Source organism: Anticarsia gemmatalis, chromosome 13 (genome assembly GCF_050436995.1).
Source record: "Anticarsia gemmatalis isolate Benzon Research Colony breed Stoneville strain chromosome 13, ilAntGemm2 primary, whole genome shotgun sequence".
Taxonomy (NCBI): domain Eukaryota; kingdom Metazoa; phylum Arthropoda; class Insecta; order Lepidoptera; family Erebidae; genus Anticarsia; species Anticarsia gemmatalis.
The window spans coordinates 6,384,081-6,401,239 of NC_134757.1; the positions used below are offsets into that span (position 1 = coordinate 6,384,081).

The window sequence follows — 17,159 nt, forward strand, 5'->3', positions numbered from 1 at the left end:
TTATTTGGAGCAACCAGGAAATAAAAGAAAACAGCGAATTAAATTGCTTAATGTAAACAACTTAGATTCAGCTCAGTAGTGGGATGGAACAAAACGTTGTACCAGGAAGTCGTCAATCAGAGTTAAGCTTAAATTTAATGCTTCGTTATTGTAATAAAGAGAATGACATTGCATTACCGAAATATGTTTTTACGCCGATTTTCGAGTTTATCAAATGTGGGGTTTTTTACTCAATGCGAATTTTATACGAGTACGTTATACCAATAATAAACAAAACCGTGGTTCATTGGCAAGCGCGGTAACTGGAAATAAAGAAGGTCAGAAGTTAAATTACTAAAAAAATACAACATGAGGTAATCCCAGTACCTATTATATTGAGCACCTACCGAAGTTTTTTTTCTTTGAGACGTAGAAAAAATATTTTTAGCATTACGGATGCAATTATACAGCAAACAAACAAATTGAATAGTATCGACCCCGCTATAAAAATAACAACCGACCTACATACACCATTGTGAAGACAATCGTTCCTTATTCCGATTGTTTCCTGGTGTTTATATACTGAAACAATACAATACCCAGTTTAATAACACTAATGCAATGCTCGGCGCACTATAACCACAACACCGTACATCGAGATCGACTTATTGAATTAAGCTAAACGACAGGCCGATCGGCAAGCCTTTGTTCATGCAGGTCAAGGAAACCACTAAAGCACTCGAAACCGCAAATCAAAACGCTGCCAACACGATAATCGGTTTCTCTAACTGTAATTCTAAACACTGAGAAAACAATGTTGTCGCTAAAAGCCATGTGCCAGTGTATCTCACGCTCCATCGACGCCACTTTATATACGTATTCAGTTCCATCGACCTGGATTTCCTACGAAGAATACCAATAGCTCAGCCAATATATAGAATTAATAGACTGAATCACGTCTCGTAATAGATGGTATTCTATGCCGTCTCTTATGTTCATGAATATGACGTAATCCTACATCAAACCTATACAGAATATTGACGCTAAGATTATAACAGAATTAAACAGTTAAGGTGTTTACCTTCCGACTAAACCAATTATCTGCAACAAGTCAGTAGCAGTATTACAACACGATTACGCCTATCGCCTACAGTGCGTACACTAGATAAGCGAGTAGGTACATCTGGCGAGGTGCGTGATAAAATCACCTGAGACCATTTCTATTTGCCATTTCTCTAACTTGTTAGTCATGCGAACGTGTAGCAATGTTATTAACTTATCGTTTCTCATTATCTAGATATCACACTTAATGAAAAAATAAACAGATTTTTTGTGCAGTTTCACATTCACTATTCAACGGCCAATCACTGCGATTTCCAAGAAACCTTGGAGTCGGCGCTACCTGGCATAGTTGACATCCTAATTGCAACACACATCTCTATCTTAAGCAATGTTAATTAATTACAACCGGATTTGTGATAAGAGAGCTCAAAGTTGACAATTTGACATGTACTCGTGACGCGCAGGAAGATACTCAGGCTAGAAAGCTCGCGTGTGTTACGTTCAGCGGTTACGGCACCTGCCACCGCCTCCACCATTCATCGCGTAAGAGCAAAAGAATATTATAATTTAAATAACAGTCATAATCGAGGCATTGAACTTGCTTCCATAGACGAAACAGTGATTAATCCAGAATACTTTCACTCGAGCCGGTCAGTTATCGTGCGGGTGAATTTAACTATAAAAATTACAATAATTAAGAAGAATTGTATGGGCAGTGAGTCAGCTAGTGATGCTCGATAAGAACCAACAGTGTCATCGGCAAGCGATTGTATGCGATGAACTTTCGATCGCTGATTCTTTATAAGTACACAAAGAAAGCGGACATTTTCTTTTACATAATGAGACAGATTATAATTCGCACGATTCTCATGGGAGCGTACTCTAAACGGATATCTATTCCGAGCCAATTCGGTCTGTTAGGTTAGAGAGTTTAGAGACAATAACTGATGTTTCGCAATAGCACACAAACTGAGCGTGACACTGTAAACTCTGTAATAGTGTTACGGAATATTCGCAAATTTTCAATACAAAAGCGGCGTTGCGAGGCTTTACGTTTGGGTAATAAGCTCACTAACGTTATCCTGGTGACAAGATTAATTGTGTCCCTGGATTAAAGCCGAGCTGACACTAATTTCACATGTTAAAACACAACTTCAGGAACACCACACAATACATCACTGCTCTACGTAGACTACCATATAATGTTGCGCATATTATGAATCTACGAAGTCGGCTTTTTACTTAAGATCTCCAAAACGAGAAAAATATTACTAATCTTTTTCCTTATCATCATTCACATTAATAAAATTAGAAATAAAAAGTTAATATGGACTATTAGTAATATTTATGATCGAGACACACCTCCAAGCGTTTCATAGTTGGAGTGCATTATTAAAGCATAAATTAAAAATTTAGATTGGTCGGTAAACTGTACGCATAGAAATTATCTATGGTTACGTAACGACACGTCATGTAAATCACGAGTAATTACTATAAATGAAATAGTATAGTAATACCAACAGGTGGGCCTAAGGCTCTATGTTTTCAATAAAGTGTTACGCAATCTGGGTATCGCATTGGACCTGCCCAGAAAGTCGATTGTGTAAAATGTTCCACAACGTTTTTAATTTTGTCCGTCACTAAGTTTCATACTAATTGGTTTTAGATTATATTGCTTCAATGATAACTACCGACCTTCGATGGACTTGACAGCCGTTTAGTAATGAGGTCTCTACCGAATATTTAAAATAATTGCGTATATGGCAGAAAAGGCTAGTTAACGTTTGAATTAAATCATAAAGAACATTGTCCTAACGAAGTTACACTTAATTTGGCTTAACAATAGCCACCGCTTCAATTGCTTTAAATCAACGAGCTGATTAGAGTTATTACGCTAATCAAACCGCGCTAGTTAACTGCTCGCCGAGTAAACGATATAAAGATATCAGTTTATTACATAATATCTTGGATAACGGAGCTCTAAAAAGGTAACAAACAAAGTAGGTGCATTGACCTCCGCCCCTAGCGCGGAGCGTTACCGATTGATAAGGCAGGTTAAATGGGCCGTGCCACCATGCCGACCCATAACAATGCATCTCTATTGATACAAGGTATTCAATTCGCTAATGCCCCTTTAATTGCTTCACTGATTTATCTGAAAATAGCCGGAATCGCTGTACTAATTTTAAACTATTAGAATTTAATGGTATTTAAATCAGAATAAAAAAATTGTTATTAAGTAATGAGCGTCTTTTTCTTATATTAATACTTAATTTAAATAATTGCGAGTATATCCATTGATTAATTACCTTTGCCAAGGTAATTAATCAATGGGTTGAAATGTGTTCTTACAGTATTTTGAACTAAGCCCAAATATGATAATTTCTTTTAAGTCCTATTAAGTTTACCTACGTATTTTGTACATATTCAGCACGATATTCAAATTTTCTAGCTGACCGTGCAGTAGAAAAATCGTAAACACTTTTGATAAATTGGAAGTAAACGATTTGTCAATATTTTATCGTACCCCTTAAACGATTATAGCTTATCCTTTTTTCATTTCTTTGAATCCCACGATATTAAATTTTGTTAAGCTTAAAACATATGAACTTATGAAGTATAAAATAAAACAAAATGCCGCCACTCAACCGTCTGATAAGTCATCGTCTGCTGCCGAAAACTTGAGACAATATGGACATAAAAAGTTACCAGAAAAAATGATGCGCATGTGTGTTTCCATTGCTCCTTGAACAACAACACTGCTTAGATCTTCTTTTAAATGTTCTTCTAAAGCGATTATAGACGTTATTCTTCTTTACCAAGAATTTTTCTAGATCCTGCTTTTCAACATTTTTCAATACAAGCAAAAAATTTGCGAAGAAATTTTAATATTATGTCATCTTGATCAATATTTTTTCGGCTGAAGATATGTGTGTTTTTCCCACGGTTTACGTTATTGGTATTAGATATATTTTTTATGATAAATTACAGGATATTGAAAGGAAATGTACCTATACCTTTCTATATCCAGATCTTCCATTACGATGCAAAAAATGGTGTTACATAACAATTATTACAAGAGGTTACAGACAGCCTGTCTTTTGTGCAGGTAGGCTCATTGTTGTTGGCGTGACTATGCTAAAGAGGCAACAATAATATCTCATTCTTTTGGCACACTAGTCGTAAATACGATAATAGCTATTGTATTTCTAATTAATGTGGCTTGTCACAGGTTAATAGTTCTAAGACAAAATTAACTAAACAATAACGCGTGTAATTGCTTGTAATCACCAGCTTTAGTTTAAGCTTTAATTAAACACTAAATATTATAGGGGAATTTGAAATGTCGTGATGGAGTGTGTTATGGTAAAAAACCCCATGAGTGGTTGTCGACTTTGAATCGACGGAAGTCGCCGGCACGACGCGATATTTTGAGCGAGGCGCGTCGAGCATGCGACTTGTAAAGGTATAAATAAATGTAGTCCCATACAACTGGCACTTGATTTTAGTAATATAGATTGAAATAACGTTACTGACTTTGTGAGGTAAGTGTGCATTACAGCAAGAGTGACCAGCCGTTATATACTTGATACATTTTCCAAGATACATAAAATATAATCTTCAAATGTATCATTAATTAGTCGAAAATGGTGGCTTCAAAGTTCTAACACAATATTCAGAATTTTTCGGGGTCAATATGCTAATTTTGTACAAATACATTCTAACCTTTTGATTCTAATACGCTTGTGGGTAATTGTGCTACTTAAATAGTAAATTTGTTTTGAATGAAAATGCCGAAAACGTCAACTGTTAACGGTAAAACAAAAATACAATGTGTACATAAATAACGCACGAGCTCGTTGTACACATAAAAACACAATAAAATTTGAGAAGACAAAGAAAACATCAATAAACCTTTTAATTGTATTTATTGTTGTCTTTATTTCTTTTATTAAAACAACATTACACGCTTTATTAAACTTAAGACAATTCGCGGATCCACTGAATCCTTCGTATAAAAATATGTTTGAGAATTATTGAAGTAAGAGGTTTGTAGAGAACTCTTCAGACAGCAGAAACTTAAAGTATTAGTTCGGGGAAAAAGTCTTTTCGCATTATAGTATGTATGAACTTGTAATAAAATCTTTTCTCTGCACAAAAAAGCTCGATATTTGGGTACCTCACGAGCTCACTGAAAGAAACCCAATGAACCGTGTACTCATTTGTGATTCTTGAAGCCAAAGAAATTTTATTACAAGTTCAAACATACTTTAACGCGAAAAGACTTTTTACTCGACCATACATAGAAGTAATTTAAGTTTTAATCGTTCTTTATTACATAATGCAGATTTATATGAATGGATAAATAAATGTTAGTTACAGAAACGTCCAAGTGTCGTTTAGTCTAAAGCTTGTACAACAGTTAAGCATGTTGACAAACGGTGAAATATTATCCAACCAGGCAGGTACCATTAGCATTTATCCTTGGACCGAAATAGAAAGGATATCCGTTCGAACTGTGTGAACTTACGTTAGATACGTTGTTACATGAAATATTTCTTCAATACACGACCCATTCATTTGTCACAATTTACAGTGTCATTACTTTAAAAGCGCCTATAATTTTGATAATTAAGTATAATTATTGATTTCGATGTCATCGTTTTAAGAAACTTGGCTATAAATAACTTATGAATGTTGTCATTACTTGTGCGTGTAACGTGTTTGCAGTTCTCTCTGAAACTAAAAACACGGGAATAGAAATTTCCGGTCCCAATATCGAGTTGAACTCAAGGACGCACCCAAACCACACCCTATTTCCGTTCCATGAATTAGGGTAAAGTTTATTGTTACCTAGAGAGCAAAAACAGAAGCAGCTGGTCTCTATCTCCCTCACACAACAAACTATCTACACCTTTGGCGAAATGGTATATTATCTTCTTGGTATCATGGTTTAATTTAATAGCCAATTACTTTGAAAACTGTTTAAAGCGAGGTCAGATTCAAAGTTCGCGGAATCCCTTCCCAGTTTTCCAGTAGAAAGGTACGGAACACTATGATCAAGTTGTCGCATTAACACTTCACTTTCCCTACAACCCAGAATTTAAGGCATTTACTCATCTGCCGGCAAACTACCAGTAATTACAGGCCTACAGGGGTGGTTATCCGGTCGCTGTAATGATAAAGGAGAAACTTGCCGCACTCCTTGATAGATCGCCAACGAAGGATCACTTTCACGAAAATTAACTGTAAGTCGGCCGTGCGAAATTTTATATTTTCGAAAATATGCATTGAAGCATATTTATCTCTGTCGAAGGCCAACCACTGCACGTTGCGCGTGCTTTCATCAACAAAACAGCTGCTTGTTTATATTGCCGATCGCACTGAATCGAGCAAGCCGCGTTCCCAACCAGCCAACTTACCCGTCCACTTCCATGATGGTTCGACAAGGTGCATGAGAACTGTACTGAGCCACACACATTATATTTATCTTGACCGATTTGCACGTTTTAAAACTACTACTTGGTAGGTACCTAGGTAGGTATATATGAAATTAGACACTACACCTACGGAAAATATAAATATGTATTGGGATCCATACCACAATTGTTTCTGTTTAGTGATGTAATACTATATACCTACCTACCTAGTCCAAAATAAATCTAATAATTGTAAAATAAGATAAATAGATATACTTACCTAGTACAAATAAATCCTAGCTAGGTACCTACTCGTATGTAAATAATTAAAAAAGACCAGCCTGTATGTAGGTACAGCTACAGGATGGACTAGACTGTGACTTGGTACTTTACCTAAGTATATAGTATGTAGGTACTAAATCTCTGGATTACATACTTAGGTATCCAGCAAATTTAGAAAAATATAGGTATGTAGGTACCTACCTACCTAATCCTTTAATAAAAATCTCCACTGCAGTAGGGTACCAACTTACAGAACGCTGCAAACGAATGCATGCATGCAGGTTCGAAATAAAATAAAATGAACGTAACGTAATAATGAAATGACTTGCGAGACGAGGCGGGAAGGATAGGGGGCGCGGTAGAAGCGGTCGCATGCCCCTCCCCACCCGCCTGCACACCCGCAGACCCCGCAGTCAAGCGAGAGGCGACAGCTAGCCAGCTGCGCGTCTTGTGTTTTTCGGATTTTGCGGTGCGATCGACGTTCCTTTCTTATTTTGTTGTTATTTATGAAAAGTTATCAAGTGTTTTAAAAAAGTACGCGTGTGAACTAAACGTTGTTAATACTGAAATTAGATACAACCTGTGAACTTTGCAGTGCGTTATTACTGTTTTATGTGTTCGATACATGGATACCAGTGTCTTTTGTCTGTAAAACAGTGGATTATACGAGAGGTGGTGGTATTTGGTTGTTCAGTACGTTATTGCCGGATCTTATGCCCGTGGACCCAACAGTGTGACCAGTGATTGTTGTCGTGGCCGGTTTGCAGTGAGGAAACTTTCCAAACGTGCATAAAACAGTGGGTAATGCTTTCCTAGCGAATGCGGGCCCTGCCTGCACGCATTCCGTAGGGAAGCAAGTGCCGGCAATAAGCATTTTACGGTGAGTAAAGCGCGTTCAAGTTCATCGTACTTTGACCTAAAATTATGACAACGAATGACAACGCCTCTTGACCAGTAGGTTCCAGTGTCAAATGTCAAGACGTCCTGTCGTGCTGTGCGTGTGAATTAACTAGGATTTATAGCGGTTCCACCAATGCAGTGACGGCATGTGAATTCATGGAATAAAATATTCGCCTAACTCTAGATTCGAGTGAAATCTTAAACAATTGAGTGGACTCAATGCCCTATTTGTTCAGCCAGTACCTAGTCCGGAATGATGGTATTTCTGAAATCTAACAAGTGGTTGTGCTCAATAATATTGAATAACAATAGAGTTTAGTGGCAGCGGCTGAACAGCACCCCTACAGTTTGTGTCATTGTTCAAACAATTATTTTGCACATCACTTAATTTGTAGGGCAGGATTTGAATTCATGTAATGTCAATATGGTGACTTAAATACTATAATACTATAGAAATTTATCCAACTATTTTATTAACCAAGTATTTTACAGAATACTTAACACACTCATAATAGGTATGTTAAGATCTATAAAACAGAATTTACTTAGGTACTATCTTAAAATAAGCTTTGTTTGTGTTCTTAAATATTTTATTAAATAATCTCATCCAAACCTCATCAGAAACAGAGTACACCATATAATATTACTTAATATAATAATATATTAGTTCACTTAATAATTAGATGCATTAGATTATTATAATAAGCATGCAGAAGTAATGACACTTGATTTAAAGGTAATTGTAACACACAGTTATCAAGTAGGACAGATTATGAATATGATAATAAAGTAAAACTACTTGTAAATAAATTAGGTACATACCTACTTACCTATTTTTAATTATGAAGTTGAAGTAGTACAACAGATTTTAATTTATAGCTATGATATCTCTCTCTCTATATCTCTTACTATATTCTACAGTACAAATATAATTCAATATTTTATCAATGTTATGCTACTTTTTTATCATTTTTAATTCACATTTGGTCTTTTTGTCACTATAAGTGCCTTTATAGTATAAAAATTGGTAAACAACAATTAGGAAGGCAATTTCACTTCATTCATTTGTTAACAAATTTCATTAAGAACTCATTCTCTTTCTATCTTCCTGACTATTCATCCCATATTGGTCCCATGGGGTCAGTCTTGTTTATACTCTCTCTACATTTAGCCCTAATTGTATTCTTCATTAAATACTGAAGAATACAATTAAAGAACCTGTTCTGAAATTGCAGATATTTGTATAACTCTCCTATAAGTTTGTTTAAAAGCAAGCCAAATTATCTCTCACCCACATCTCTCAACATTTGAAACTTGAAGCACTTGAAACACAACATTAGATAAACCACAATGTAAGCAGATGCTATTTCTGTCACTGTTTTATGATCACTCCACATGTTCAAACATTTTAATGATATTTGTACTTTGCACCTTTTTATTTTCAAAACCGTACTTCAAAAAGATTATACTAGTAATTAGAAAGGGTAAAACAAGATGTTTAATTATGAGAGTAACAGTTTCAGATCAAAAAGATAGAGTTGTTATAAAATGGTTTATGTAATGCAAAGTGATTAAGCATTTTTATTCTTTTGATGCTAGATTTTTGTTTAGCGCAGATTAGTACAATAACAGCAATTTAATATCCTATTGTCTTTTTCTTTTTACTGTATGACTTAATTTGTTCATTCATTATGCTATAATTCTGCCAGTTCTATAAAGAAATGTGTAGAGGAAAGTTATTACTCAAGGAAAATGTAAAATATTGAGTAATTTACAATAATAATAGGAAATTTGTGTTAATTAACTAATTAACGTTACATCCATAGGCATTTGGCTGCCATTGTTATTAAAATTTAATTGACTTATGATCATATTATTTGGTAAAACTAATTACCTCCCTACATAGGTACCTAATATTTACTGTACTTATTTACCTATAGGAAAACTGGATGAAAATAATGTACATGACATACATACATACATAATATCTAGCATTTTCCTATAGGGGTAGGTAGAGACTAAAGGACACCACTTGGTATGATCCTATTATAGTAATAATTATAACAATTACATAGATTATGAAGTAGTTATTGAACTAGGTAGTTGGTACCTTTGTGATAAATAACTAGACAAAAATCAAAAGTAAACAATCATGTTATCATACACATAATACTGTTTATGAAGTAGATAGAATGCATTGTTTAGCCTTCTAGGCATTCCAGTGTTCCAATGTTTTCATTATACATTATCTGTTTTGAATTGCCCAGTTAAGATATGCTTCACAAGCTAGGCAGCATATTTACACTGACACCTGAACTAAAAATAAAACTGAATAATAATTGGCAAATTACTTTTTTAAGAATATTTAAACAATTAAATGGTGACTCAATATATTATAAGGTAATATTTTTTGAAATCCTCATACACCTACTTACTTTTCAAGGTATGTAGTTGGGTACCTTTAGTCAATGGTTTTCATTCCTCTACCTACTTCCTAAAAACATATTATTACCTACTTAAGTTAATGCTTAAAAGCATATTACTAGACTTAAATACCTACCTAACTTTACAGTTTTTTATTCTTCCTAATGTACCTAAATAGTATTCAGTTCATTTGGTAGATACCATAATTCATATTCATAGAATATAATATTAGTATGCAAGGCATCATATTTTCATGGCTATGCAAATAATGCAGTAGGTATTAATACCGCAATATGTGTTGCACTGCAATAACCTTGTGAATAACAGAACAACTGCAATACTTCATAGTTTTTGCTCTTTGATCACAATTGCACTTGGCATGTTATTTTCTCTATTGTATGGTAAACTTATGTGAATGGTATTTATTGCTAATTTATTCTTCAGAATATTATGTTCTATCAATCTAGCTCTGGTAGTTATATGCATGAGTTAGAATATTGTTATACATAGATGAAAGGCTAAAAATAGTTTATTTCATTTGCCCTGCTGTGTAGTGATAGTTATTAATTAAATAGTAATTAATTATAACAAAGAGATTTGCTTGATCCAATATACAACTTAGCCTACAGCTGCCTTTCTGCTAACTTAATTGAATCAATCATTGATCAGTAGTCACCTTATATCTATTTTATTATTTTAGTGCTAACAAAATGTGGAAGCGATAGTATGATAGCCAGTTTGTAAGATACTTAATATTTTAGTTCCAAAGCAAGTCACATAGGGATTGTTTATTTGGAAACATCTTGTTTGGCACCAATCCAAACTGAAAATGTGCCTATTTCGAAACACATTGTAGCACTTGAAAATCCATATGAAAGCCTAACAAAGAATGACCAACATACAAAAGATGTGACAATACAAAATTTCATTTGAATTCCAATGATATTTCTAGGTAAATACCTACCTATAGTTTATTGTTAGGTAATGGCACAAAGACAAATAAGTAATAGTGATTTAAATTAAGTAGCTTACATGCACTTTATTTCATACTAGAGGAAACCCTTCTCATGTAAATCCCGATCCCTCGGGGACTCCGGGATAAAAAGTAGCCTATGTGTTATTCTGGGTCTTCAGCTACCTACATACCAAATTTCATCGAAATTGATTCAGTAGTATTTGCGTGAAAGAGTAACAAACATCCATACATACTCACAAACTTTCGCATTTATAATATTAATTATTTCATATATGTTTTACGGCATGCAGGCAATACAGAATAATATACCTAGCTAGGATAACTTACCCTTCAATGTGTAATAAGTATTTACAAAGCTGTTAACGCTAAATAACAACAAAAAATACGCCAAAAAACTTAGTGATTAAAAAGAGTTAAAATGATTTACGGTTGATCAGTCTTGCAATAAAAACTATATAAATGATGCATACAAATTCATGATCATTCCGTTTACTGCGCTTCAAAATTATCCTATGCATATTTGTTTCTTATTTGTAATATTATTCAATCTTAAATGTCTTGGCAATCAATTTAATCAATCAGCCAAACTTTGACGTAATCTCGATTGCATTCGCGCACTGCTTTTTTTAAACATTTTATTGGTTCACTAAACCTTCCCACTACAAAATTCTAAGTACAATGTAAGGACATTCTTAAAGAGCTGAATATGCAGCTAATTGTTCCCCAGGTATGCACAGTCATACTGTTTAATTCCTTTGTTCTGAGATGAAGTATCCAGTGACTAACGCTTAGCATATAAATATTGGCTTAGTCCTATGGAGTATAGCATAGGTTTATGCATTGTATGAGACCTTATGATGTGAAACTATATAAAAACAAGAATAAAGAACCTAACTACAAACATACCCACTGCATAATGTCGTAAAGAAATTTGTTAAATCAGATCGTTCACTTAAAGCTAAGAATTCTCCTAAGATAAAAAAATTGAACACACTTAAAAACTCACTGGCGATAGTTTTCCTATCAATCAATGTGCCTGTTGCTTTCGTACTTGAGGTACAAGTTTCCGCGCTTTCGTCGGCACGTTCAAAAGCATAGTAAAGTTCCCTTCCACTTAACGTTTATCACATCGCCTACGTGAACCGCAGTCATATTCACTCCCTCTTGATGCACACATGACTCAATCTATTCTTCAATGAGTTGTGGTTAGAATTACAGTCTTTATTACACCTTATATTCTTGACTTCGCTCAATTACGTTCTAGTACAATTTGTAGGAACTAAGATTATTTGAAAATGCACTGATACCCTTAAATGAAGCTAAACCTAAACCTGTTCATGAATTTTATATGAGTACATAAGAATTAATCATAATAATGACGACGCCTACGTAACAATCTGTCAACTAGATGATGTTGTTCTGGCAAATTGTCGCATTACTAGTCCATAATATTGCGATTCGTCAATCTGTTGCCAATTTGTACTTGTATCTAGGCACCGAACAAATGAGATTCTAGTACTTGTAATCAAATACTATTAAATATATTTATAATTCTAGGGTGTTTATTCTATTTCCCTAATCAATTAAACTAATTGCTGTAAAATAGTGAATGAATAGCTAGAGTAGATGCATCTCGTATTTTCCTGTATAAAACCGCAAACGGTTTTCAAGCTCAATAGTAAAACAGACGGCCTTGTTGCGTAACTATTACTCATAGAAATGATAAGCAATAATTACGTGTAATTATGTTGTGTGCAGAGAGACGAGCGGCGCGGGTGGCGGGGCGGCCAGCGGTGGTCTGCTGGCCATGAACGCCACCCAGGTGCAATGCGAGCCCCACGACTCCGTCGTACTCATTAAATGTAAGTAACACTCACTCATATAACTTAACTTTACCTTACCAAACATAGGACTGAAACAGAAGAAGCTAAAATGCATTTTTTGCACATTCACACATCATAATCTTATTGACGTAAATTGCACAAAAAAGAAGCTAGGTAATACGTTTGAGTCGTTAACAGAGGTCAAATGACAACTTTACACTGTTCTACTAATGTTTCTGTATTGTGTTCGTTCATTTTCCTAGGCGAACAATACCACAACAAGGCTACATTCAGTTTCTAGTAAGTATCTTAGTCTATGTTGACTGTTGAAGTAGTCCCATGCGAATCCATTAGCGGTAGTTTCAAACGTTATTTTATTTAGAGTTCGCGTAAATAAGTCACCTATGCTCTTCATATACATTAGTCAATGTAGTAGTTATTTAAGAGCTGCTAACGCGCGTGTAGCTGACTCACGCTTCAAGATGCTCAGACGACGAAATGTCTCTCGTTTTAGACTTGAATGACAATCATATCTATAGAGAGGGCGCATACAGACCAGTAATAACTGCGGTATAGCCAAAGTAACTTGTGCTTAATACATGGATAAAATTGTATTCAAACTGCAGCTTACTACCTACGTAGTGAGTAATAAATTTTAGCAGCCGGTCTGTTTACGCCTTAGGATTACTGAATTCGTAAAGAATGTCAATAAATCTAGTACCCTTTACCCAAGGCACGCTATTCCGATAATATTTAGTCCAATAATGTTGATTTGATTCCATTAATCGTTTGTCAGTCAAGCTACGTTTATACTCAGTCCACCGCACTCGCCATAGATTCATTGGCCTCATTGCAATATGCTTTTGTATATTTTTGGACCGGTGTACGCCACTGCGTCAACAGTGTTCGATGTTCTGTCTGTTGGCACGACTTTGATTGCATATACGTCTTGATTATTTGATGTGCGTTTGGTATAAATACATGTCATGCACCGATGGCAATGCGATTTATCATTATGAACATTCTGATGTCTTTCATTGTGATGCAGTGTTATTGTTACCATGTGTCACTATGTTATCAATTCTCCATTAATCTTGTAATATGATTATCATTGTCTAATATCCAAGTTAGTAGCTCGAATGTATTAAGTTGCGACATTACGCCGAGTGCTGTCTATAATAGGGTATTTATGCTAGAATTTCTCAATATGACACAGTCATTTTCCAGTGAACTGTGGGCGTGCGGGAACAGGTGTGACACTTGTAATGTTTGCACAAAATGACATTATCTTTTCGGAACATAACACATATATGGATATTTTCCCTGAAAGTTAAACAGAAGTACACACCTTGTAACAAGTTTCGTGACAATAAGAAGCCCTTACGTTACTCCAAACTTTATGAAACCATTTAAAAACTGAAAGAACATGGTTTCTGATCCACCTCTCCATAAATGAAGCTTCCTCTAATTTAAACCTTCAATAAATTGCTAATAAAATTTATTAATAACGCAACAATAAGGACTGGAAGTTAAAAGCCAGTGAGAAGGTAACTCAAGTAAATAAATGCAGTCACATGACGTAATCCCTATAGCCTATGACACGCACACGATCAAATCGAATCTATAAACACTGGCTGTTATGTCAGCATCCGTCCACTTATTAAGTACCAGTAGTTTAGTCACTACGACGATTACTACCTTCATTCATGACCTGGTAAATTTATAATTGCTTCAGAAATTAAGGAAGAAGTATTTACCTAATAAGAGTTTGGCAATAGTAGACATTGTAAAGACGGAAGCTTCATTTGATTCGCAGAATTTGGCATAAACATTGCAAATTATCGTGTATTCATTAATTATGAAGTGTTATGATCGTGATTAAAACCTCGTCTAAATTAAATTATGTTTCTCGGAAATGTATAATTTTGCAGCAGTTTAGTAGAATTTATAAGTTTTAGATGTCATGTTGGCATTTACTTCCTTCCAGACCAGTCCATCCATCTTTTCTTTAGTCTGCTTCTATTCATAAAATATATAACACAAAATTCTACGGTTCGAGACTTAAAAATCGATCTATTCTGACCGTGAGAGTCGAAAACATAAAATCTATTTTTGGAAGCCTTCTAATTTTCTATAACGGTGATGTTACAAAAGCCTTTCAAGTTAGTTACACAAAAAAGTCTGCGTAAACGCAATGTAACATTGTAAATGATCTCTGTGTATTGTCACATGGATCTTATACTCCTTCTGTACTCGCCATTTCTACAAATAGTACCAATTGTGTTTATTTCCGTCACTGAAAGTTCCCCCGTTGCGCCGCCGATGCGCTCAATTGATGCGGGAGGCGCACATATTTACAATTAGCTTTGTTTGTGTGGCTGATAATAATTGCTGGACATAAGCCAATGTTAGTATTAATTTTTCAACATGGCGCTTGAGTGGTAGGCTCGGCAATTGCCCCAACCATCCGCAATTATGTTAATCCGGCTTAGTTTTGAAGGGACTGTGCATTAGGGTGCACGTTCAAACGATGCATTTATTAATTTGTAGGAGTTATGTGAAAAAGTCGTGTTGTGTTGTGTGTGACGGTGTTGTGAGACAATGCAGTTTACGTTGGTAATCGTCGTAAACAAAGTCAAGCTATGTCCGGTGATAGAGGAACCGCTCAAATCAATAGGTAATTCTCATATCCTACTAATATTTACTTGACTGAAATGCAGAAATAACTGCCTTCGAAGCTAATAACCTTTTCATGCAAGGTAATTTATTACATAGCAACTTACTTCTGTTAACGGCATGTACTTGTGGACCTCCTAATTAGTATTTATTGAATATGACTCGATTTTCCATGTGGTTATGAACCTGAGTCATATTTACCATTTGTTCCTTTTCCATGTCGTATTAATTTAATTTAGTTCTTGGTCATTAACCTAAATTTATAGAATTGACTGACTCATCATCAGCCCCAAAGGAAATAGAAAAGCCCTTTTAAACAAAAATAATTATAAATGTGTTAAAGGCATCATAATATTAAATAAGAATGGTGGTTTATATTTCTTATGCAAATCATAGGCTAAACTCCAGGATTAAACAAGCTAAAAATAATATTTACAAACGGAATGCACAGTTCCCAAGCTCTTAGATTACATCGAGCGGCTGCGAACGTTTTGGCAAATATGTTTAACCTAGAATCATAATCGATGTGAATCATAACGAGCTCAATCTATTTAATACGTAAATAAAGTGAGTGCGATATAAGTGCCGTTAGTCCAGTAGGTGTCGGCCAATAGCACCAGCTGGGGCCCATGTGTGGCAACACTCGCCAGCCCGCCACCAATATTGTAAGTGACATTCTTAACCATCTGAATAAACGTAATTGAACAATTTCTATCAACCCATTGCCCTTATCTACTACTTGTCTACTTGTTACTCGGTGTAGGACAAATTCGAGACACAATTGGCCACTAACGACAGTCAGTGTTATAAATTCAACATCAGGTAGTATAATTGAAAGTTTACTTTTGTTACCTTATTAATTGCGTTATTTTTCGAACCGGCAATTAACGAGGAAACCACATTTCTAGTAAAGATTACCGTAATAACTCATTCACAATATTAAATTTCCTGTAAATATCCTGACTAACATCCCTATGACTGTTTGATTGACGTCAAACGAAGTGCAAAATAATTTACTAAGATGGAATGGCAGAATGTACCCATATAACACTTTGTTCCCGCACACCATGCGTCAGAAATTATGTCAGGCACATAATAAGTGGATGGAAACGGTCGGCTGCAGCGCTCTATTTGTTGCATTCTTATCTCAAACTTGTAATATGGCTGTATGAATCATAATATCTAGGCGGGCTAACAATGAGAGCGACTGACAGGGCGCGCCGAGCGGCTCCTTATGATCTCGCCATTCTCGATACCAAGATAGTACTGACCGGACATAAATCGAATCTTGTTATGGACCTGCTATTTCGTTATTTACATTTACCTGCATCAGATTATCCCATCTAATGAGGTTATCAGGCTTTGCCTAGTTTCTTGTGCTGTATTTGTTGCCCACCCCTCGTATGTAGCGAAATCTTGCTCTATTCTCATGTAAAGGAGAAGAATCTTCCGCTTACTGGAGCACACCTATGTTTATCATTTATAACGAAGTATACATAAATGTTTGATACGTTCTATTGTGACCTGGATAAAAGTCGGTCATTAGTCATTAAATATAGAAATTATTTAATAATTAGATATCTAACATTCCAATGCTTATCTTCCTAAGGATAACGC

General features: G+C 35.1%; 2 protein-coding genes across 3 annotated transcripts in view; one reads left to right on the forward strand and one right to left on the reverse strand.

Annotated features, from left to right (window-relative positions):
- LOC142977851 (uncharacterized) overlaps window positions 1–17,159 on the reverse strand; it is a 99,074-nt gene that overhangs the window by 52,268 nt on the left and 29,647 nt on the right. The gene's annotated exons all lie outside the window — the stretch shown is intronic.
- The window catches only part of LOC142977848 (rho guanine nucleotide exchange factor 10), a 34,524-nt gene continuing 24,503 nt past the window's right edge, over window positions 7,139–17,159 (forward strand). The window contains exons 1-2 of one of the 2 annotated variants that reach the window (XM_076121949.1): window positions 7,139–7,623; window positions 12,802–12,905. In XM_076121949.1, the coding sequence (XP_075978064.1) occupies window positions 12,851–12,905 (55 nt within the window). In that variant the 5' untranslated portion in view covers window positions 7,139–7,623; window positions 12,802–12,850. Of the gene's footprint in view, window positions 7,624–12,801; window positions 12,906–15,369; window positions 15,544–17,159 lie in introns of those variants that run through there. The other variant, XM_076121948.1, reaches the window with a different exon arrangement.